Here is a 26,470-nt window from a genome sequence, read left to right on the forward strand (position 1 = left end):
TAAGCTTATAAAAATAATTTTTATTTTTTCAAGTTCAGTACAACAATTTCAAATTTATTAGACATTTTATTATCTGTTATTTTAATTTATTATAATTATAAATTTTTATAAATAATCACTAATAAGAATAAAAAATAGATTAAAATAATTATTATACATTTTATTTCCAGCAATTATATTGCAATTCCCAATAATTATTATATTATATAATTATTATAACTAGTGAGTCATATTAGAAAAATAGGTAAAAATATTTTCAATTGTTTTAGTTACATCTTGAAAAAATGTCGAATCATCGTTTTCATTTTCCGGCATCATTTTGCGACTATGTATTCGATGTTCTTTTGACGGTATAAATTTATCGTAAACTTTCTCCATACTCATTAACGATTCTAAATTATTTTTCATACTATCAACTGTTGTAATTTCTTTTTTTGTTGTTGAATTTTCAATTTCATCACTATCAAAAATTTCAATGGCAGAATTTTCAACATTTGTTTCTTTGTCATTTATTTTTTCCGTAATAAAATTATCGGGACAATTTATTAATGATGATTCCAAAGAATTTTCACTATTTTCAAGGAGATCAATGTTTTCTTTTTTATTCTCATTAAATGAATTTTTGTCAATTACTTGATTGTCGTTAATTGTATTTTTTTCAGTTGTTTTTATAATATTATCATTGGCTTGACGACGAAAACGTCGAATGAATTGTACAGGTGGAAAATATTGTGGAACAGGATTTATGTGATCAAATTGAAAATTGTAATTATTTGGAAATTCCTGGACAGTTGGATTTGGATGATAATTTTCGTAATTAGGTGGTGGTGGTGGTGGTGGTAGAAAATCATATAATGGATGAATATAAGGATAATTTAAATACATTGGATATGTATCTTTAGATAAAATTGGATAATCTTCAGAATACATGTCATATTCAGGTTCATTTACTTTATTCTTTTTTTTCTTCTTTCTTCTTCGTTTCTTTGACGATTTTTCAGAATCTTCAGAATTTTTAACTTCATCATTTTCTAAATTTGTATAATCATCATTTTCTGCATCTCTTCGTTTACGTGAGTATTTTTCTTCATTTTTATCAATAAGTTGATATTCTGCATTATTTATGAGATTCTCATCAATTTTGTAATCAGACATTAATGATTCGTCGAATTTAGCTGATCTAGACTTTCTTTTATATTTATTGTCCTTGTAATTCCAATTTTCATCTTCTTCAGATGAAAGTTCATCGCTTTCTTCATCGTCGAGAGTATTAACAATTAGTTCCTTTGTTGATGGATACATTTCAGAGGGATTGTTATATTCAAAAAATACTGATGCATAATTTCTTAGATAATTTATAAAGAATTGCGTGAAAGATTGTAGTAATTCAACTTCTTTAGTAAATGAATTATTAAATTCCTCTTCATCACAATCTTCATTTTTTATCAATTTCAATAAATTGGATAATTTTGGTAATTTTATTTCTCGTTTTATAAAAGAATTTCTTTGTTGTATGTTTTTTAAAGAATTGAAAATATTTGAAAACCTTGTCTTGAGATCACTATCAACAGTGCTTAGTGTGTTAATTAAATTTTTCACACTACTTTCATCATTTATTTTTCTAAGAAAATCCAGTGAATTTGATTTGTAATCATCTAACATTTCATCATAGCTTACACGTATATTATTTTTTATTTTATTTAATTGTTCTTCACTTTTTTCAATTAATTGTCTATCGCCTAATATATTTTTTAAGGAATTTGAAGTTTGTATTAATTTTAAATTTTCAATGCTTTCTTTGAGCTTTTGCAATAGTTCTCCATTACGACTTTGTTCCATTGATGTTTCTCTTTTAACGGTAAATGGTCGAAGAGTTTTCAATGAATTTGTCAAACCTTGTACTGTTGAACGTAATTTCGATAATGCATCGGCTGCTCTTTGTCTTAATTGAATAGCATTTATAGTTAATGGAGGTAATAAATTTATTGGGGATAATTTTAACATTGGTATTGGATTTAGTAATTTATTCTCATCTGGGGCTTTCATTCCCATAACTGGGAAAATTTGTCGTACTCTTTTACGTGAAGGACTTGAGGAATTTGGAGAATTGAGGGAAGCAATTTTTTTTGTATATTTATTTGCTCGTGCCTCACGATTAATGGATATTTTTTCTGTCGATGATTTTGTGTTGATTTCGGGTTTTGCTCCAACTGGTACAAGAGGAATTGGTTCAGTTGGATTTGATTCCGTTGGATTTGAATCTACTTGGAGATTTTTTTCCATTATTTTGTATTCTCGTTTAACTTTTCCATATTGATTAGTTTCTGGAATCTTTTCGACAATATCAATTACATGTGCTCCGGAACCATCTTCAATGGAAATTTCATCCTTGGCTATCGTTTCATCGGGATCAATGATGATTACTTTTTCGGGATAAAGTGGTAATTCTTCTTCTTCTTCTTCTTCGTTCTTTGGAGTTTTAACTTTTCTGATAGTTCGATATTGTTGATTATTTTCACCTTCACGAAACATTTCTTGATTTAATAATTTATCCATATTTTCAACATCTCTTTTTAATCGTTTCATTTGTTTTTTTTCCATGACTTCTTTAGAAAGTGTTACTTGTTTATTTTCATCAGGTAGAAGTGATTTAAGTTCTTTCGATAATTCGATTAGTTCTTCAGTTGCAAAATCCTTCATTTCTTCTTTTTGAAGAAGATGCGACAATATTTTCACTTGCTGTTTGTCAACTTTTTTTTCCTCATGAAATCTGCATGCCTTGAACTATTAAAAAAGTATTTTGTTTTAAATTTGCTAATTTATGTTTTAATTTGATTGTTATATAAATAGTAAATAGAAAGAAATTAAATACCTTTAAATTTGGAATCACCCAAAAACCTATTCCTCCAGATGGGAGATTTAAGGAGACACCTTTTTCATCTTTTCTCTTAATTGGTTCAATGTCTGGTATTTCATTTGAATTTTTCAATTCTAAAAGCTTGTTATTCAAAAGAACAGTCCTGGAATTATTTTGTTATTAAAATTATTAATTATTAATTAAATTATATATTGTAGAAAATAAAATATTTAGCAAACATACTTAGAAAACATTCGATTTGAAGTATCGAATCCTGGCAAAAGAATGTAATCATGTGCTTCTTTGATTTTGAGTCCTTTAAAATTTGCTATAATTTTATAAGGAGTTAAGTTAATTCCAAAAATTGTGAGAGATCCCTTTTTATATTTTAAAGATGATTTTGTACATTGACAGAAGAACTGAGTATGAGTTTCATTTCCCGATTGGACATTTAAATTAAAAACTTCAGGACCAACCAAAGTCTTGTGTAGTAATGACACCCAAAAGTCCTAAAAATTAAATTAAGCAGTCAATTTTTTACAATTTCAGATTACACGATTATTTTATTTTGAAATTGGTTTATTGTTAAAATTTTTTTACAACCATTTTTTAATTTATGAATAACTTTAATTATCATAAAAAAATTAATTACAGTTGTAATAAACAAGGTAAAAATTATATGATAAAATAAATATAAATGATATTTTATCGAAATTTTTAATTTTTCCTTCAATTTGATAAATTTAATGAAGTTAATTTCTATTTGGATTATTAAATTAGATTTCAAATTTAATTCCAATATATTAGTTAAATAGTGTTTAGAGCACGTTGTGTATAAACTGATTAATATATTATTACCGGAGTTGGTTTGAATAAATTTGAATTGTCGGGCTGCCTCATCAAAACTTGAGCACCAACTTTGGCTGCATTTCCAAGTCTTCTAGCCCAAACAAGTGCACCGATAAATTGATTCTTGCATTTCTCTTCTTTCGATTCAGCTGGAAGTTTTTGAATTAATTTGATTAAAAAAAAATCTTGTATTTTTAATTGTTTTAATTTCTTTTAAGTAATCAATTTGTTGAAAACTTTACAATTATAGTTCTTTTTGAATTACAATTAAATAATAATTTTTTATTATTATCATTATTAATAATTTATTTTTATAAATGATATTAATAATTAAAAAAATATCACCTATCCATAAGGGCTTTTCTAATATTGATTGTCCAGTGGCTTTTTCCAAATTTTTCTTCTCAATCAATAGATTTTCTTCACGAATTATTACTTCATCATTATTCAGAGAAATTTCATCAAAATCTCTGTAATCAATCAAAAATGATGTCTTAACTGTTTTTTTAACCTTTAAACTTCTATAATTTTTCTTTTATTACTTTTTTTTATACTACGCCTACGATAGAAACTTTAGCTTTTCAGTATTGCTTCATATTTTATAAAATAAAACTGTTAGGTGATAATTGTGTCAAAATTTAAAATTCGTTACATTTTATAGTGTAAATGAAAATGTCGTATTCGTGTATAGCGGTTTGTGATACCGGCATTAGCCGTAAGTGTCGTAAGTGTAAGTAAATTCTTGTATAATGTAACTTCTGCGCATCTTCGTGCACAACCAGTTCTGTCAGTCATCATTTAGTCATTGTTTAGCACCTAGCAATTTAACCCCTTGACAATCCATGGTCCATATATGTCCAGAAAAAAGTCGTACCATCTTTATGATTTTTGACATATATGTCCACATTAGAAAAAAAATACTAAACATAATTCGATTTGAGTGTCAATGGGTATACTAAGGTTTTTTGGGGTCGCTGAATCAGAATTTGATGTCAGATTTACAAAATTCAAAATGGCGGACCCAATCTGGCGTACAAAAAAATTTTAAATTGACCAAATTTGCATGAAAATAGTTCCTTTAGGGTTTTTGGGATCACTGAATATAAATTTGAGGTCAGATTAAAAAATTCAAAATGTCTGATCCAGCATGCCGACCAAAATTTTAAAAATTTACCAAATTGATATTGATATTTTAAATTTATTCAAAAGTAAAACTTTTTGATTCCGCTCTTTGCCGAACCCGGAATTACGAACGAGGACCAAATTTTGAACGAATCAAATCAATTTTAAATTTTTCCGCCATATTGGGTCCGTCTTTTTGTATTATTTAAATCTGACGTCAAATTTGGGTACAGAGCCCCAAAAACTTTTAATACGACCGAAGATTTAATAAATATTGATTAAATATTTATTTTCAATGTTCGCAGTATTTAGAATAAAGGTTAAGTAAAGCTTCTGTAAATATTTAAATGTCCGCACTTCAGCAAATGTTTAGCGCAAACCTTGAGTGGATCTTGAAATAAAATATTCGTTAAAGGTTCGGCTCGAAACTTGAGTGAAGCTTTAAATGAAATATTCGTTAAAGGTTCAGCTCGAACCTTGATTGAAGCTTGAAAAAAATATTCGTTAAATGTTCGCCCAGATAGCTGGATTTTAAAATTATCTAATCATAAATTATTAATTGTATTAATAATAATAATATGATTAAAATAATTATATCTTTAATTTGAATCAGTTTAATGAATAAATTGATTTAAGAAATTTTAGTTTTCAAAAATGAAAAAAAAAATAATTTATTAAATTTAGGGACTCATACTTGATTAAACAATTATCGAATAAATATTTATTTGTATCAAATAATAATTATTTGAGTCAATGAAATGGTATTTGTTTCAGATACAAAAATTATTGGTACAAGTACCTACAATTTATATTTAATTTAAATAAAAATTATTTGGCTCAAGTAAATATTTATTTGATAATAGTCAAGCAACCGATTATTTGAATAAAATAATTTTTTTTCAGTGTGTTTATGTACAAAATAAATACTAAATAATAATCTTATAAAATATATTTTAATTATTTAGAAAAGACGTTGTCACGATCAAAATTCTCCGTCCGTGTAATAAATACAGACTTCCGCTTCAATTTTTTTTTTTTATAATTTTGACTTACGGATGCCATGTTACTGATGAAAGTGCAGATCCAGCCGTATTGAAATAATCGTTCAAATATTGTTGTTGATTTTTTGTTTGATATTCAATCACATCCGGTCCAACAATAAGACTCGTTGAATATCTTGGAAATTCATTGAGTATCCTTCGTAAATGTTTAACTCCTTGTCCTAAATTTTCCCCAGGAAAATCGCATCTCGATTGACATTCTGTGGATGTTATAGTTCGATCGTTAATTTTTATAGCATGCTTTGTCATCAGAATTGCATAACGATTAACCAACATAAATTTTAAATTGATCAATATTGCAAAATAAAAAAAATATAATATTTTTTTTCATTAAAAAAACTTTTTCTTTTTAACTATATATATATATATATATATATAATACAGTACAATTATTATATATGTATCTAATATAGGGGAAAATTTTTTTTGTAAAATTCCATTTTTCATGAATTTTTTTTTAACTTTGAGTAAAAAGAAAATGGAATGTAGGAAAATTTTTATAAAAAATTTTTTTAATGATAACTAATATTATTATCTTTTTTTGTAATAGTATCTTTTTACCATATCCAAGCTGCCAACTTGTATTGTAACCCATTTGATCACTAAAAGCGATTGCATTCCAAAGTTGTGATCCATTTTCACTATTTTCATTGAATTGTTGTCCAATGCATGTGATTAAATTCAGACCCGATTTTTCTGCCCATTGATTAATCACGTTCAAAATATTCTCTACACATACGAATGTTAATTTAACAAAGTTCAGAAAAAGAATAAAATTACTATTTAATTTTTTTTAATTAAAAAAATAAATAATTAATTAATTAATTAATTAAATATATTGAATAAAAAATTAAGAATTAACCTACTTAAGAATTATTTATTTAAGAAAATATACTGACTAATTATTTTTTTATTTATTTATGAATTATTTTATTTTGTATATTTTTATGAATTAATACTCATTTTTAACTTTAATTGTTATATGAACTTTATTTAACTTGAATTTTATTCATTAGTTACTTTTTCTTATTAAAAAAAAAAAAAAAAAAAAATTTCATTCACTACTTACCAGTGAAGTTCTGATTGGAAATTGTTTGATTGTCCTGAAGAAATTGTTCATTTTCAAAAGTAAAAGAATTACTTTGTGTTCCAGCAAAACGAACATAAGCAGGTGAAAAAGCTTTTGCTATGTTAATACTTTTTTCCAAATTTGAACTATATTTAAACAGAGAATCGAAAGTTTCAAAAAATTATTTAAAAATAAAATAAAAAAAAATTATTATACAAAATAAAACTAAATAAATTAAAATGAAAAAAATAATGTTAAAATTTAACTGAATTTCTTTTGTCTTAAAAATATTTTTTGCAATTTAAAAAAATGCATAAATTTACTCTTTCGTATTTTTTTTTCATTAGGGTCAGTCGGGGTAAATCCGAACGGGGGGTAAATCCGAACGCTAATTATTTCAGCTTAATTAAAATTTTTAAAAATAAGTTCGATATGAGAATTTTTACCTCAGATCCTCTTGAAGAGATTCTAAGTATTATCCCATTTTTTGTTTGTTAATTAGCAACAGCATAAACAAAGATAACAAGTATTGCAAAAAAGATTGAAAATCAAAGATGACACTCTTTCAGTATTTTGTCTCGTATTTCAAGAAAAAGAAGCTAAAAATTCATTTTATTATTTATAATTGTTTGTTATGAATACTAGAACAGAAACTATATTTGATTTTTGCCTTCTGTAAAATTTTATTAATAATATCAGACCGTTCGTATTTACCCAAGAAAATTGGAAAACTGGGGTAAATCCGAACGGTATTTTTAATAATTTTTTTTTACATCAAAGCCACACAAAATTGTTTTTATTTGATTACACTATTATTTTAACATTATAAAAGTACATAGAAAAAAGTTTTTCTTTCTATACGTATCCTCGTTAGTAATTAATAAGCAGAAACTTAATCTCTGTTCTCTCGAAGGAGTGTTTCAATTTTTTTGCCAAATGGTTTGTTGAAAAAAGTTTTTCAGGATCTTAATAAAATTTGGTATTCTACGGTTTTTGGGGTCGCTAATTACCAATTTGAAGTCAGTTTTTCAAAATTCAAAATGGCGGACGAGAATTAAAAAATTCATTGGATTCGCTCGAAAATTGTTACTCGGGGGGTTTCAGGGTTAGCAAATTTGATGATTTTTAAAAATAAGTTTTAGGAAAGTCCGCCATTTTGAATTTAAAAAATTTGACTTTTATTTTTGTATTTACATTCAATCACTCCAAAATACTTTTTGTACCAAGTTTTGCAAAAATCCGTTATGATTTGATAAAGTTATTGAAGGTTTTAATTGTGTAATGCATTTTAATTTTTAACCTGTTTGATTTTTGTATTTATATATGATGCATTATTACATAATAGGTTTATATCGTATTTTCCCTAAGATTTTTCTGAAATACAGTGGCGTTCGTATTTACCCCCATATTTTAGGAAAGTTGCAAAGTATCGAGGTAAATACGAACGCTAAGTTTCCTGCGATTGTAATTTATCAAAAATTTTTTCTACCCCATAAAATTGTTCTATGGAAGTAAAGTAACAACTTCATGCACCAGAATACCGGAAGTATTGTCTTTTAAAAGAAAAAACTTATGTTATTGTTGAAACTTACTAAAAGCGTTCGGATTTACCCCAGTTGACCCTAAATATGTTTCAATAAACATTCAATTTACGTTTCATTAGAGGCAAGAAAATATGATATTTTATTATATCTAAAATGTTTAATGACTATGTTATAAAATATAAAAGCGGTTTTTTGTAATTTATTGGCAAATTAAAATTGGTCAAGTAAGGGTTGAATAAAACGAGGATTTACGCTTGTAAACGTGAAGTAATCCTCCACACAAAATTACTATGCAAGAGGTTTATATATCCTTTTTTTTAAAAAAAAAAAAAATTTAATATTGACTATGGACGTCAACATAAAATTTGTTTATTACTGAATTTATTATCATATAAATTTATCTTCTCTAAACTGACCTTAAAAAATTGAATTTCAAATCGCCAGAGAAAATCCACGCTGGATCCAATGTAAAACTGAGAAATTTCTCACTTGTAATAGAAATTGGTCGTTTTGTGTTTAAATTTAAAATCACATCCTCAGCCAATGAATGGCAAATTAATGAAAAAATAAAAATTATCCTAAACCACATATTTTCCGTAAATTTATTTTTTTTCATTTTTAATTAATTTGGAGAAAATTGAATTAGAATTGTGAAATAAATTATTTTTAAAAACGATATTTTGTTTATATATTTTAATCACAATAGTGATGAAATAACATTGTTTTCTAATTTTTTTTTTTATAATTATTCACTATTTTAATTATTTGCACTTAATTAAAAAAAAACACATAAATTTTTTTTAACAAGACGAGCTCTTGTAATTTACACTTAATCGATTGAAGTTCTTTTTTCATCTGTGAAATTCTGACAAAAATTAAAAGTGCATGAAAAACAATCATCAATATCGAAATTCGATTGTGTAATTGGAATCTCGTTAACGTTGTGTAAATTATAAAAGAATCTAGGTTGCGACCTCCTTTGATGTGCAATATTTGCAGAAAATTATTTTAAGAATTAAATAATTTTTATTTAAAATTTCAGTTACAAAAATCTTTTAAGAAATGTTTTCAAAATACAATGATATTTTTAAATTAAAATAAAATAAAAAAAAGAATAATTAAAAATATGCACAATAAAAATTATTTACAAATAATTTTGTCCATTTATACAAAAGTTTTTAAATTAAAATTTAATAAAAGCATTTTATCATTTAAATTTTTTATAAAAAAAAAAATTTTTGTTTTATTTTTTTTTAAATATTAAAAATCAAAGTATAAAATGTCAAAATAAAAATATTTAAAAAACAAACAATATGGAAAAATCGTAAAATATAAGAATAGAAATATTCAAAAATTTCCAAAATATAAAATATCTAAAATTAATTATGAAGAATGTGAACAATAAATAAACAAAAAATTGAAATTTAATCATTGAAAACCGTTTTTTTATTCATCATTAAACTTTTTTTTTTGCCTTTGTAGTGTTATTATTGAATTATAAATTAAAATATAAAAAAAATAGTTTTAAAAATACGTTTCGACATTTCACATATATGTCATTATCAATACATCTGTAATATTATCCTTTCTTTAAAAAAGACAGTGCATGCAAAGCACATGAAAATGTATCGAAATATCTCGATGGTAGAAAAAATGAACTTTGCTATCCAGAGCATCTAAATGATCTAAATCAATATTAATTTTATGAAAATCACCTTAAATTATTGTTCCACATATATATTTTGCATAACTTATACTTAATTGCAATAAATATACACTTGCCAAAGCACGCAAAGCATTTATTTGTTGTAAATGTTTGCAGCTGTTATGAATCAGAAACGAACATAACCTATACATTTAATTGAAATCATCTGATTGGCCCAAGACAAAATAACGCGCGCTTTTTTAAAATAATGAAACTTTTTAAATTATAATAAAATAATTGATAATAAATTAAATTATTATAAAAATAATATTACCTTTAATAAAAAAATGTTTTCAGTTTAAAAAAAATAGTTATTTATGATACAAGTGCTATTATTATTTTCAGACAAATTTTACAAATAATAGATTATTATTTTTCTGTTTGAAACTTTTTATATATAATTACATGCCATTTTGCATTTTGTTAACAATATTATTAAATATTTAATAAAATAATTGTAATAAATTATGAAACATAAATTGAAAATTAAATTGAATAGACAAAGAATAGAAGCAATGGAGACGACCAAAAAGGCCGTCGGAGGCGCTAGTTTAATTAAATTTATAACATTTTATAGATTTTATATACATTCGTGGCCAGATATGCCTATATATTTTTGCCCTCTTCTAACGCACGTGTTGCCATGACAACATGTGAGTTAGAAAAGGACAAAAATGTGTAGGCATATCTGGCCAAAAGTGTACCAGCACAAAATTTCATAATCACTTAAAACATTTATATAGTTACAGAAACTTAGTTAATAATTATTATGTCAGTGAACACTGTCAGTCACATTAACAATTAGGGGAATAGTGTCAGGGTTGGACACTTGTCAGGGTTGGACACTTGGCTTTTTTTAAATAAGAACACTAGCGCCACCTGTGTGCGTACGTGACGAATCTTCTAGTAGTGTAACCTAACTTTTTGTGGCATTACATTTTTGGAGAATCAAAAGTAGCGTCTCCTGTGACTTCGGTGCAATCGAAGAGACAAAAAAAGTTTTGTTTGACTTGTGAATAAACCTAAAAAATGTGTAAAAAAAGCAAGAATTCGACAAGGTAAGCTAATTGAATGTATTGTGAGGTACATAATTTAAGAAGAAAAAAAGTGAAAAATCGAATCGCGACACATGTCTGGTTATGGTTAGCACAATTCGAAAATGATGCTTCTACATAGTTAGGGTTGGACACTTTATACAGTTAGGGTTGGACACCCATATTAATTATGAATTTGACACAATTTATAAATAAATATACAAATAAATTTTATTTTATTGATATTTCAGTGCAAAATTGTGCCAAAGATATTAGAAAAATAATACTTAAATTGCATAAATTTTGTTCATCATTTCATTGAGTTATTTGGAACAATAAAGCGTTATTTTTTGTAATTTGAGTTCATTCCTTTTTTAAACCCATGAAGCTTTACAATTTGTAAATAATAAGTAAAGATAAACATGAAAAAATAAGAATAAAAAACATTACAAATGTTATTTTACGTTCTTACCAATAATGCGTTTCGATTTTCAAAAAGTGTCCAACCCTGACTGAAAAGTCCAACCCTGACTAGATTTTTTTTTTTAAATGTTTATAACTTTTTTAATTTTGGACCAATCAATTTACGGTCCACAGCAAAAGTGTTCCTCTTTTGTAGATCTTTCCACCCATATATCACAATTGACTGAATTTATCTAAACAAAATATTTATAAACAAAAAACCAATACTGTGTCCAACCCTGACACTATTCCCCTAATTAAATATTGCACAAATAAATAAATAAAAATAAATAATAAATTATGTCATTTGATAAAAGTCAAGTATACAACAAATCTAAAAAATACAAATAAAACTTAAAGGGAAGAAGTAGTACATAATAATGAAGATCTGTTGTAGGTGGCGTAACTTGATAATAAGTGATTAATTATATATAGGCTGATATTATATATTATTTAGTACTTTTTAACAATAAAAATGAAGTTATTGTAATTTTAATTTAGTCATTAACATATCTTACAAATAAAAATATAATTAAAATGAAGGGAATATGTGAAGAATAAAAAACAACAAATTGGTAACATGATTGATTTTTTTATTACTTTTTTTTCAGTGGTTAGAACTAAATAACATAAACGCATTATCCTCAGTATTCACTTTTTTTTTTTTTTTTTTTTTGTTAATAATTATTCGTAATATTATTCTATATAGCTATAACGGTGAGGCGCGCCCCCGAAATTGGATTTGCCCTTTCGGTTTACTTTACACTTGTGAGAGCCAAAAAAACTTCGTTTAAAGTATATATTTGTAAAACGTACACTTCAAGAAAGCTCGCTAGGTTTATGTAATTATAGGTTATGTAAATTTTTTCTACTTTACAATTCATTCTTAATAGATTTTAAAATTAAAAGGAATTGTTTTTTTTTTTTGAAAATAATATTTTTACAGAATTTTAAGTGATTAATTTTTCATTTTGAAAAGAAAGCACCACCTTTTTTACACTTTATTGTTTTTTTTTCAAAAACCGAAAAAAAATCTTGTTTTTAGAACAATTTCGAAAATTATTTTTGTTTTATTTCGAAAATTGATCCAAATAAAAAATGGCATTGAGTGCAATTATTTATTTTGTTGAGAAAATCTCGAAACCATGCCCAGGGGCGTGACTTGTATTTTTTTTAACCCTTCTATAAAGGGCACTTCTACGAATTGTGTAATTTTTTTTTTTCATGTATATATAAGCGTGTTTGCGTATTAACGTGTGTTTGTGTATATTTTTTTGTGATCACTTACTGTCTAGATTATTTTCTTTTTATATCAATATATATATATATTTTTTATATATTATATATAATATATATATATGTATATATGTATATATATCTAACAACAATATAATATTATCATCGTTATCATTTTCGTCGATTTTCATCTTAATCTTACATAATAATATATTATGTTCAACAACAAATTCATTCGTGTACCAGAACCATTGTATTTTTTTTCTTATTATTATTATTATTATTATTATATATAATTTACTATGCACGCACTACTTTATACAATTTAGGGATTTCATTTTTTCGAATTTTTCTCAAATAATCTATATATATATTTCAAAAAAAAAAATTTCCTCATACAAGGAAAAAAATAGTGCTTCTAAGGAGGTGCTTTTTCACAAATTTTATTACACACACATTGTTTTATTTTGGTTATTATTCTAATTTTCTGAGCAAGTTTCGTGCGATTTTCGGACTCAAAAAGAGATCTGAATATCTTTCTTGTTCTTTTAAGTTATATAATTTCATGTGTGAGTTAAAATTATATTTTTCAAATTAATCCAAAATTATTTTTTTTTTCTGACAAAAATATTTTTTATTTTCTTAATCGGACTTTGTACGCAATTTATAAATATTGCGGTAAAATTTTTTTTTTTTCTTTAAAATTGCACACAAAGAATTTTGAAGCCCCTTTTGTTATATTTAACATTTTTATATATAAGTCGAAGAATTCTTTTCACAAAAAGTTGTTGCAAGTATAAGCAAAAGAAAAATTGTTTATTCGTTGCTTTTTTTTTATTCCAAGTAATTCTAATTGCATTATATACTTATTACGTAAAAATTATAATATAAAAATATTGTGTCCTATTTTCATTTTTTTTTATTATAAATTTTACATGAATTAATTATTATTATATTAATTAATATTATTATTAATAATAATAATTAACTTATAAAAATAATTATTTTATAGAAAAAAAATTTTTTTATACAAATTTTTTATCTATTATTTCTTTATATATATATATATATATTAATTAAAGGGGCGTTCACTAGAAATCCTAAAAATCGCACTAGTCCGCTCGAATTTCAGAAACTTAGTTAAAAAAAAAAATGGAATTTTTTTTATCTAGATATATTTTGAAAATTAAAAAAAAAATTGTTTCCCCGCCATGACATTTCTTTCAATTTTTTTTTCACACATACACACACACGCGCTCTTTTTTGCCAGGCTAGCTTTTTTTTTATTTCCTCATCATTTTCTGACACACATATATAGCTAAATTCTAATTACTTGTCCCTTGGCATTCTTAAATCTCGCTTATACCATACCTCACTATTTTTATATGTATATTTATATATAATATATATAATGTATACTGTTTTATTTATAATATTTATAATAATGAACGAATGCTTTTCGGCTTCACCATTCATTGTTTTATCATATTCATCGTAATAATATATATAATTATATATATATATATGTCAATAATATTAAGAATCGTTATCATTATTACTTTATAATGCGCTGTGTCGTTGTCTCTGAATAGTCATTTTATATATGGTTCAATTAATTCAATTTCCAACATCTCGAGAGTGCCACGATTAAAATATTTTCAAGTGAAAAAAAATTTCAAATTTAATTAATTTGTTTTCTTTTTTTTTTTAGTTGAAAATTCAAGATTAAATTATTTTTTTCCGATTTTAATTTCTATCGATAAATTAATCGTTTTTTTTTTATTTAATAATTCAGTGATTAAAAAAACATTTTTTGGATTTTTTTTACGATATATTTAAAATTAAAATCTAATTTAAAATTAATATTAAAAATAATTATTATTTAAATATTTTTTTTTTGCTATTTAAAAAAACATATAAAAATTTAGAAAATAGAATACAAATTTTTTTAATTTAAATTAAAAATTAGTAATTGAATATTTTTTTCTATTATAATTTTAATGAAATATAAAATATAAATTTTACTAAATTAAATTTAAAATTAGAAATAATTATTAGTAATTTTTATCATTTACCATTATTTATTTAATTTTTAACCCCTGTATTTCAAATTGAAAAAAATTTTGGTTGTTTTAATTTTGTTTTCATTTCTTACAATTTGATATTTTTTTATTTAAATAAAAAATTTAGGCGACACACTCGAGATATGAAATTTGAATTCATGTTTCTTTTCCCTTAATTTTATTGAGTTTTTTTTTTGTATTTTTGTATTTTTCGAGAAGTCCCTAAAATTTTTGTGTCTAAAATAAAAATTTATATTTCACGAAAAAAAAATCTAATTAAAACGTGCAAGTCTCTTTGAACGTGTGCGAATTTAGCGCATACATTGTGAGAACTATATACATAGAAAAACATTTGTAAACATTAGGGCTTTTATGTATATTTTTTTAAAATCATATTGCACTTCGTTTTTTCATTTTTTTTTAACAATCGATTAATCTATTTTTTTAAAACAAACTACCTATGGAATTAATTATTAAAAAGCTGCCACCCACTCGAAAATGTCAATATTTTAAAAAACAACAGTGAGAAAGAGAGAGAGAGATTTTTTTTTTTTGCTAATTTTTCCCTATGAGAATATTGAGAAATAGCAAATATTTTCGATATCACGTGCCACATTTGCCCTATATAAGCAAATTAAGGGTGGCTTTAAGAACAGTAGATTTTTTTTGAATTATTATTTTTTTACAAATTATTATTACTTTTTTATAATTTTTTTTTTAGTAATAATAATTCTTTTTTAAGTATCATTTTCTCCCTTTTTTACTTTTTAGAAAATTATCCAAATTTTTATAGATATTATTTTAATAAACAGAAAATAGAAAAGAAACATCGAGAGAATATATTAAGCTCACCCAAATTCCACGGTTTTTTTTTTGGAATAAAATATTAAAATTTTTAAAAAAATCTCAGAAATGTAATTTTTTTATCCTGGACGTTAAAAAACTTTCTTATATTTTCTTTTTTTGTATAAAAATACATAGATTTCACTTTTTTTTCTATTTGAAAAATTAATTATATTTTGCAAATCAAAAGTTTTGAAACGATTTTGAAAAAAAAGATTTTTAAAAAATTTTAACAACCAGGATTTGTCAAAAAAAAATATTTTTCATTTTTTTTTTTTGTCCATTTTTTGAGAGTGAGACACAACAAAATTTGTATAGAAAAAAAAAATAAAAGATACTGAATATCAAGAAACAACAACGACATACGACATTAATCAGCAGTAACAACAACAGTAGCAACAACACTGAGAATTTATTACACTTCTCAGGTGTTGTTTTTTTTTTTTCTTTTTTTTTACAATGCTAAAGAGTATTTTTTTTCAAGCGCCTGTAAACGCATTGCACATTTATTTACAACATTTAGAAGTAAAATATTAAACGAGAATCACGCCTAATAGTTTTTTATTTATTGTAATTTTTCTACGAGCTTGCTTCTGTTTTTTTTGTTTTTTTTTTTTTGTTTGTTTGTTTCTTTTTTCAAAGAACGAAGAGAAAAACACCTTGCGGACGTAAATTTAGATAAATTGTATCGCAACGAACCTGTTTTTTTTTCTAATAATATAATTTTCAATTCTATTTGCACTAAAACAATATTTTATATATAATATAGTATTTGTCAGCAGCGATTATTTCATGACTCTGATTTCTCGACGAAATAAAAAAAAAAGAAAAAAATATATATACAAATCAATTATTGTTTAAGAATATATATATATTGACAGTAAACAATATTATTATTTTTTTTTTGCCTCAACTGGACGTGGTTTTGAGAAATTTTCATACAATTAAAAAATTGAGCTTCAATATATTGAAGAGAGATTTTATATAAATGAAAAAATTGAGAGAGGAAATTTCAAAAATCAAAAAATAAATTTAAATAAATAATTTTAATAAAGATTCAATAATAATAAATAAAACAAAATAATATATAAACAATAAAAAGTAAAAACAAAAAAATTTAAATATTAAAAAAAAAAAAATAAAAAATACTAAAGATAATATACATTGTGAATATACAATTGCGTGTTCAATAGAATTTTAAGAAAATAATGAAGGATTTTTATGACAATTTTATTGATTACAAAAAAAAAAAAAACACCTAAGCTTTCTGAAAAACTCGAGTTTCGTCGCCGAAAAAAGGGCAATTTTTTTTTTTTTTTTTTAATGAGTTTTTGATTGTTCGTTTTACTATTACAAAACGAAGATTATATATTGTCTTCAATATTAATTTTACTCGAAGCTTCTCTGGGTCTCTCTGCTTTTTTTTGTCATTTCTTTTTTATTATTATTATTATTTTATTTTTTTTGAAAATAGCATTCTATCGTCTTGCATTTTATCTAAATTTGTCCCTCTAACAATATATTGACAATCAGTGTAATTTGCAACAGTGGGCTAAAGATAGTCACATGCACGTAGAAACATCGATGGTGTGGGAGCAAAGAGAAGGAGAGAAGGGGGGTTTTTTTTCAAAAAAGCTATTTGGAAATAGATGTTTTTATAAAATAATATTAAAAATAATAAAAATAATGACAAAAATAACAATAATATTAACAACAAAAGTGATAATATTTACTATTATTATTTTTATATTTGTTGTTATTATTATTATTATTATTATTATTATTATTAATATTTACTATTAGTATTATAATTATTATAATCGAGATAATAATAATTTATAAGGATTAAGAATAAAACGTTGAACATTTTGAAAATATGAAGATAAAATACAAAAAAAAAAATACATTCCGTAAAATCATTAACATTTTCCAAGTGAAAATTTTTCACTCTTCAAATCTGACATTATTTTTCACATTCGGCGTTATTGGTTTATTTTATTTTTTTTTTAATAATTCAACCAGTTTATTTAAATATATAATATATAGTCAGATTCAAAGTTGAACTGTCGAAATAATTTCTTTTTTTTTTTTTTATAATTTGTTACATACGTACATTATTAACAATATTTTGATAATATTGAAATCCATAATATAGTTATTCGATAAATATATATTGCAATATTAGGGGCGGTCCTTTACATAGAGTTCTTCTTTCTTTTTTTTTCTAATAAAATGTACAGCCTCGGATTATATAATTTGAGTAATTGACTTCAAGTTTATCGTGTTTGGATAATTAAATTTAAACGCGGATACTGGTCATTAATAATGGTGATGGGAGTTTTTTTTTTTGAGAATATAATATATGGACGGGAATGCATATGGAAAGAGTGAGAGAGAGAGGGGGAATAGAGATTTAGAGGAAATTTTTTTTTTTTGAGAAAAATTTATTGAATTGGAAATAGGGAAAAATTTAGAGAGAGAGAGAGAAAGAGAGGATTTTTAAGAAGTTTTCACAAACTTCTCAAAAAAAAAGGTACGTTTAAAGCGTTTTCATCTAAAAGATCTTACCATATATAGAAAATTGATCATATAGAGAGAAAGAGCGCAATCCGGCGAATCCGGTCTCTCGTAAGTTATCCGCGCAATTATCATAATTATCTTGTCAAAGAGCCAATTTCTTCTTTAATGAAAAATACAGATATTTTAATTTTAAATCTCTTTTAATTATCATTTTAATTTTTTTTTCGATTTATTTTAATTTAATTTTAGAATTATAATTTCAATTTTTCTATATTTTATTTACAAATAATTAAGTTTTTTTTTCCATTTAATCATAGAATTCTAATAAATGGCAAAATTTTATTATTACATGGAAAAAAAAATTTTTTTATCTGGAACAGCAATTTGTTTTTTTTTAGAATAACAAAAATATTCGCTATTTTAGTGAAACTTTTTGCTGTTCAGGGTAAAGAAATTTTTTTCCCTCTATTTGCTGATAATCAATTTTCATTTTTCAATATTTTTTTTTTTTAAATAATTATTTTTCTATTTTTTTATAATTATTTTTTCTATATTTTCTATTTTTTTAAATTAATTTTTTTTGGTAATTTAAATAGTTTTTCATATTTTAATTTTGTATTTTCTTTTTTTGAATTTGTCTTTATCAAATTTTCCAATTTTTTTCATTTTCAAATTTATTTTTTATTTCTATATTTATTATTTTGAATCAAATAACATTATGTTATTGAAACAATGAAATAAATATTCTCACAATTGAGTAAAATTGATTTAAAAAAAAAATAAATAAATAATAATAATCATCTTCAAATAGACAAGAAAAAGAGATGAAGAAAGCGGCTCTTTGTCACGGATAAACTTCTTTCTTTATCCATATAATAAAATATATATTTTTTGATTCTCTTCTTTCGTTACTTTCGTGCTGATTGGTACATAGTGATTTTGTTAAAGTTTTCTATATTCTTTTTTTTTTTTTACGAGACTATTGATATGACGAGAAGATGTGTCCAATAATGGACATCGCATGCGATTTTGTTCGCTTTTTTTTTTTTTTTTGTTAGGCGTCCGAGGAACATTTTTTTTTTTTGAGGTTTGTTTATTACTTTTGGCGAGCGGCTGACGGGTTGTTTTTTTGTTTTTTTTATTTTTTTTTTTCGTATCAATCGGATAACTTTCGAGATCTTCTGACCCGAAAATTTTATTGCATTGAGAGAAGCTGCTCAACGAAGAGATGAGCGATTGAGAACATTGACATTGACAAGCACATTGACAGGCATGCAACACCGAGACACGAGAGAGGCTAGCAGATTGATTAAAACACCTTGTGTGTTACAGTTTAGAGGAGAATCTGTTGATTGGAAAGTGATTCCCTTTATGTACAGCAATTTTCCCAGAGTATCACGATTTATAAAACGAAAAATTCATGTTTTTTTATTTTTAAATTTCCATCAATTTTTTATATTATAGAAAATTTTTTTTCAGATATATTTTTTAATTTACTTTAATTTTTTCAAATTGTTTTTAAATTTAAAAAAAAAAAAATTTTCATTTTTTGGAAAATTTGTAATATTGAAAAAATTTTTGTTTAAAATTGTAAATTCGTTTTTTTAATTTTTGCGTTAATTTCAATTTTTTTTCCTCTCTTTTTTTTATTTTCCATTGAAATTTAATTTGTTTGAAACATTTTCATTTGGCGAAAGTTAAAATTGTTTTTAATTTGTTTCGAGTGTCTGATTAGTTTTTGTGGAATCTGGGAAATTTCTGTTCATGTATAGTTTTAGTTTATTCCAACTTTCACTTTTTTTTATTCTTTCACCATTTTATTTGCTTAATTTCGGAAACATTCTCTCTTGATTTTATTATTATGTTCCTTTGACTTTTCAAGCTTTTTGATGTTAAAGTTTTAAGTGCAACAGAAAATTCGCTATTCTTGTTGAAAAGTTTTCTAAAGTGAGAATTCGTTTTAGTGAAAAACAATTCGAAACAAAAAAAAGAAAAAAAAATAGAAAAACAGTTTTCGAAAAGTCGTCAACAGATAAAATCGAAGAGAATTGGAAATTTTTAATTATATGTGAAGAGAAAAAAAAAATTCTCTCCCTCGAAATTAGAGAACAATTTCGATTATAAAACGTTTGAAATTTTTTGTAAATTTACAAAAAAAAAGAGAAGAAAAAAATTTGATTTCATGTGAAAAAAAATTCTATTAATTTTAGAATTAATTAATTATTTCTCAAATTTTTTCTTTTTTCGTAAATAAATGAAGTTTGCATTTATCATGGTTACAATTGTGCCTCGGTGACAATTGGACATTAAAAACAAAGACAAGTCGTGATAATGACGGAAGGAAGTAATATTTTCCAAGAACTTGAAAACTGAATCTTTTAGTCCAAAAAGTTGGTTGAATGAGGCTTTAAAACTTCAGAGAAGTTGACGTGGTAAAGAGACGGAAGTAGCGATCTGCGTAAAAACTTTGTGTTTGTTTTTCATGAACAAACAACTAAAAGAAAGAACGGGCAGGACGAATTTTCGAAACTTTTTTTTATTTTATTTTTTTTTTTTTTGAGAAAAAAAGTTAAGATATCGATTCGTAATTCAAAAGTTCCAAGATAACAAACTATTTCTTTAGTTTTTGAGAGAGAAAGAGTGAGATAAAACAAGAGTAGCGATTTATCCGTGCTTTGTTAAGTTTGAGTGTTAGTGATGGATAAAGTGTTTAAAGAAACTTTTTCCAAGTATACAACAAAAACAAAATTGTGTAATGGATTTTTTTTTCTTTTGTTGTTTTTGAAAATACAACACTGCATACAACCACATTGAAAGCTTTTTTTTTTTTTTTTTTGAAACACTGAAGAGAAAAATTTGTCCTAAAATTTAATTTCAAGTTTTGTTATAAAATTTCTTGTACTCAAAGTTCGTTTATAAATTGTAATTTCCAATATATCCACACACATACACACACATAGAAATAAATTTTTTTTCAACGAAAAATATTAGAAATACTTTGCCATGCATTTGTCTGTAAACATGGACAATTGAAAAAAATTTTGTTTTTTTTTAAGACAAATTTTGTCAACTGCAAATGATTGAAATACGATAAAATTTGAAGAATATTTTTCATCTCAAATTTGAAACGGGAATTGTGGTTGAACTGAATTGAAGATTTGAGAGAAAGGTTTTCTTTATTATTTTTTTTTTTTTCATTATTATTGAAATGCAGTTGACAAAAGTTCTATTCTGTGCGGGAAAAATAGGTCGCGTCACGGAATTTGGATGAATGGTCCGAGAAAAAGAATTTTTTTTTTTTTGCGCAGATTAGGAAAATTATTTTAGAGAGAAGCAATTAGATTATAATCGAGAGGGTCGCAGTCAGTGCTTTTGAAAAATGTCTGCGAAATAAATATTTTTGGAAAAAAAAAATACACTTTCTCCTTCGACTATACAAAAACGGGATTTTACATTTGAGTCATTTGAAAAAATTTCGTTCATACACTCACATTCTCCCTCTCATTTATTATGATTTTTTTCCTTCTATTCGCACACAAATTAATAATGTCGCTTTTATTTCTGGTTTTTTTTTTTTTGCAACTTTCAAAAATCGCTTTTCCTTGTAATTCGATTTTTTTTTCCCCCACCTTCACCGATGGTGATTCTTTTTCGTCTAAAATTTACCATTCCTAATTCTCATTCTCTTGTGTTACAACAATAATAATCATTCTCTGAATTAATTTTTTTCGAGAAAAATAATTTTTGTAAAAAAAAATTATAATAAATAATTTAATTATAACACTTTTTTTTATTTTTCACCTAATGTTTAAAAAAAAAAAATTATTATTGCTGCAACAAAATTATTAATTGGTAAATTTTGAATGAATTTACAAGGTTTCGATTCTGGTGATTGTTTTTTTTTTCCTTCGAATACGACGTGTGGTATATTCAAACGGTTTTTTTTTTTTTTTTAATATTGTAGATATTATATAAGGCATGCATCACCTGTCGGAAAGTTGGTGCTCTGGACCATCGTCCGACATAGTTCACGCATCGGAAAACTGTTAAACTATGAAAAATTTCAACAAACACTTCGGTGCGTGTACCACGTAACGGCCTTGACGTCGTCGTCGCACGGCGAAAAAGAGAATAATTTATTCAACTTCCGGATTTGTTTACCTTTCTCTAAGAAAAAATGGATTTTTCAGAAAAAAAAATTATTTTTAATTTTTTAATAGAGTTATGAAAAAAATTTCTTATTTTAAAACATTATTTATAAATAATATTTTATTAGAAAGAAATTTTTTTTCTCTTTTAAAAATTATTAAAATAATAAAGAAAGATTTTTCTTTATTTTGATAAATTTTTTTTTTTAAATTAAAAAAGAGTAAAACAATTTTTTTTTTATCAAATTATTAAATATTAGTGAATAATTAAATAACCAAAGTGTGAATGATTGAAATTAATTCAATCAGTGAATTAAATGATTAGATTTTATTCAATTTAATTAATTGATAAATTTTACTAAAATTTTTTTTTGCAATTTTCATGAAAAAAAATATTTTGCTACAAAACTTTTTCTTTTTGACAATACAAAACATTTTGTTAATATTTTTACAAAATTTTTTTTTTTTAGCCCAACAATATTTTGAATAGACTAGCAGAATTTGTTTTTGTCTCAAGTAAAATTTTCGAAAATTTTTAAATTTTACTAAAATTAAACAAAAAAGTCAACAAAATATTTTAATTAAATTCACCACAAATTTGTTTGAAATTAACGAAAAAAAATGAATTAAATAAAAAAAAAGTTTTATAAAAAAGTAATTTCATAAATATTTTATAAATTTTAAAATATATCAGAAGCAAAATATTTTTCTCATTTTTTTTTTTTTTTAAGGGGTGGATAATTTTTTTGTTCTTCAGTTTTGAATTTTTGACCGATAGGAAAACAAAATCCGGAAATTGTAATCAGAATATTTTTAACGACAAATATGTACACATTAAGTATATCACTATATTTATAAAAAACCCCGAAAATTCGAAATGAATTTTTTTTAAAAATTCTACATGATCCACGGGTTTAAAATGGTGTTTGCGCACAAAACACAACAAACTAACGGTGCTGCATTTCACACCAGAAATTTTCAATAATAAATCGTCAACAATTGATTTTTTTTTTTTTTTTTTTTCTTTTTAACTAGTATCTACGGCCTTATATACGATATCACTGTGATTCAAGGAAATTTTCATCGTTTTCCTTGATTCGTTCGCGTTTTTTTTCAAACTTTTTTTTTTTTTTAATTTTTATTTAATATTCTCCGTGCGTCGACAAGATCGAGCACGTGGTTTTTTTTCACATTTTTTTTTTTTTTTTTTTTTTTTTTTTTTGTTGCAAATCGAACCGATGGAGAGCAGAAACCTACCGCGTCCTTATTTAAAGAGTTTGTCATTTTTTTCTTTTTTGTCCTTCATCTCCATCGACTAGAGCTCTCGAGATTCCAGGCGTTTACGAAAACCTCTCCTAAATACAAATACGTTAACCCTGCGCTAGAGTAATAATTTTTTTTTCCTTTTTTTTTTTATTTATTTTTTTTTTTTGTAATTAATTATTGAAACAGCCGTCGCACGTGTGTGTCTAGCAACTACATAACTTTTGCTAACGTAAGTTCAGCTATTCGTAATTTCACTAAAAACTTACATGGTAGATACTTTTTTTTTTTTTTTTTTCCTCCACTTTCCAACACTTGTTCGTCAATTTGACGATAGTTTCTCTATACCAGAGACTGATTGAACAGTCACGAGCGCTTAGGGCATTTTTTTTTCACTCTCTCACTATATTTTATTTATATATAGTTCACTCAATTTTTAGGAGAAAAAATTCCTAATCGCTTTTCAAGGCCGAAAGCTACTCAATCTCTCTCATTAAGGGCAAGCTAGAGAGATATATATTTTCTTATGATTCATTTGCGCCACGCGAAAGCAGACTCTTTTTTTTTTTTTGTTTTCTTTATTGTCGTCATATATCCGTGAAATTGAATAAATATTTGAAAATTTTTTTTTGGATTTACTTTTTTTTCGTAATGGAGTAGGGGATGATAAAGCGTGGCGCAAATGAATGTTTTTTTTCTCTTTTTTGTTTTTTTATTCGTTTTTTTTTCTTTTTAATAAGCCTCGTTTAATTTGTATATATATATTTTTTTTGTTGTGATCTCCGTCCCCCCGAATGAATTCCTGTTCTATACGAATTTATAACTTGTTTCTCTCGTCTTTTTTTTTTTCTCGGTACTTTTTTGCCCCATCGACTCGACGACGCTCCTCTGTGCCATTTCCTCGTTATTTCCCTGCGGCAATTTATAAGCATACAGTAGCAAAGTCTTTGTTTCGAGGAAATATCCTTTGTTTCCCTCGACAATCTTTTTTTTTTTTCTTTTTCTTCCCAATTGCCACTCTCGTGACGCCTTGATTTTTTTTTCAAACCCTATCCCCCTTCCCCGTGCATATAGAAATTCTGTCCCTCTCTTCAAAAGTTATTTTTTTATCCCCTTTTCCCTCGCATCAAGATTTTTGAGAATTTTTCAATTTGCAGGAGACATCCGGTTCGAAGGCACGGGTTGTTTTTCTCTTTCAAGATTTTTTTTTTGCTTTCTCTGTTTTTTTTTTTTGTTTTACATACCTTGATGCTGAGAGATCGATGAACGAAATATTTTTTCGATGGATTGATTAGAAAGGTAACTTGTCGTTGAGGGGAGGGATTCTCGTTAAAGGGAAACTTTTAAGTTCTTGATAATCACGAGTTATTTTCTTGTTCTTGATATTTTTTTCTTCTTTTATTTCTATTTTTTTTTCTTTTCTCTTCATTTCGAGCTCGTGTGGAACCTTAGAGGTTTAATCACTTCAACGAGGATCTCAAAGAACACTGATGCTTTTGAGATTTCTATTGTAGTTTTTTTTTTTTTTTTTCTCTCTTTTCTAAACTGCTAGTGGTCTTTTTATTTCCGCGTGTACATTCCAAGCGAAAAATGATGATGATGATGATGATGATGATGCAAAGCCGCAGGTGTTTTGCGCTTTTTTTCTTTTACTTTTACAAGTTACGTTCATCGATTCTAAATATTTATAAGAGAGATTTTTTTTGTTTCCTTCATTTGCTTGTCGGCGGGACAGTGAGACGGACGCGATCTTGATGACTGACGACGCCATCGTAATCGACCGCATCGTTGGATGAACTCATTGGAGGCTGCATTTACTTTCGATTTGTGTCTTGATCTCATTCACTTGCGTCTCTATCGTATTTTTAAATTCTGAAATTTAAAAAATATCATTAATTTCTTGTTTTATAGGGGGGGGAAAAAAACAAACAAAAAAAGGGAAAAATTTGAAATTCCAATTGAGATATTTCAAGTATTTTAAATCTATCAGAAAAAAAAGAAAAAAAAATAGTCGAAAAATAATTTTTTTTAGAACTTCTTGATTTTACTTCTTTAATTTAATGTTTCTTACGTGTAAGAAGTTAGCAACGATTTTCTTTTTTCAAAAAAATAATTTTTGTACTAATTTGTGCTGCAATTTCTGAATTCTTCGAGTCCATCACACAAAAAGAAACAATTATAACATTTATGAAAAATAAAAAATTTTTTGAAATTAAATTAAAAAATTTTTAAATAAGTTTTTTTTACATAGAAATATTCAAAAACTTTTCTTTTTAAAAAACAAATTTTGTGCTGAATTTATTTATTTATTTACAAATAAAATAAATTAGTTGTGCAAATCAAGAATAATTTAGCACAAAATTTGTTTTTGGAAAATATAATAATTTTTGAATATTTCTGTGCAAAAAAAAACCTATTTTTGAATTTAAAAATTGAATTACATATTTTGAAAAAATGTTAATTTTTCGTGATTATTTTAATTGTTTTCGTTTTGCACTAGACTAGTATAATTTAAGCACAAAAGTTATTTTTTAAAAATAATAATTTTTGTATATTTTCTGAATAACAATTTTTTTTTTCAATTTTAAAATTGAATTATTTAATAAAAAAAATTTTGAATGTTTCGTAATTGTTATAATTCAGAACAAAATTTATTTTTGAAAAATAATAATTTTCAAATATTATTGAGTAAAA

At 24.7% G+C, this 26,470-nt stretch overlaps 2 protein-coding genes across 6 annotated transcripts in view; both read right to left on the reverse strand.

Moving 5' to 3' along the window:
• LOC127283638 (uncharacterized) lies at window positions 1-9,342 on the reverse strand. Its single transcript, XM_051308637.1, has 9 exons — window positions 8,919-9,342; window positions 6,959-7,104; window positions 6,451-6,618; window positions 5,882-6,089; window positions 4,052-4,176; window positions 3,716-3,855; window positions 3,101-3,366; window positions 2,873-3,020; window positions 1-2,784 (listed from the first exon to the last, which is right to left on the reverse strand). The coding sequence occupies exons 1-9, from the start codon at window positions 9,116-9,118 to the stop codon at window positions 220-222; spliced, it is 3,966 nt and encodes a 1,321-aa protein (XP_051164594.1). The 5' UTR covers window positions 9,119-9,342; the 3' UTR covers window positions 1-219.
• Window positions 9,343-19,437: 10,095 nt separating this feature from the next.
• LOC127283685 (complexin) overlaps window positions 19,438-26,470 on the reverse strand; it is a 583,758-nt gene continuing 576,725 nt past the window's right edge. For all 5 annotated transcript variants that reach the window (XM_051308705.1, XM_051308704.1, XM_051308708.1 and 2 more), the window contains one exon: window positions 19,438-25,648. In XM_051308705.1, the coding sequence (XP_051164662.1) occupies window positions 25,575-25,648 (74 nt within the window). In that variant the 3' untranslated portion in view covers window positions 19,438-25,574. The remainder of the gene's footprint in view (window positions 25,649-26,470) is intronic.

The sequence above is a fragment of the Leptopilina boulardi genome, unplaced genomic scaffold (genome assembly GCF_019393585.1).
Source record: "Leptopilina boulardi isolate dan_hultmark-lab unplaced genomic scaffold, ZJU_Lbou_2.1 LbouV2_310, whole genome shotgun sequence".
NCBI classification, from domain to species: domain Eukaryota; kingdom Metazoa; phylum Arthropoda; class Insecta; order Hymenoptera; family Figitidae; genus Leptopilina; species Leptopilina boulardi.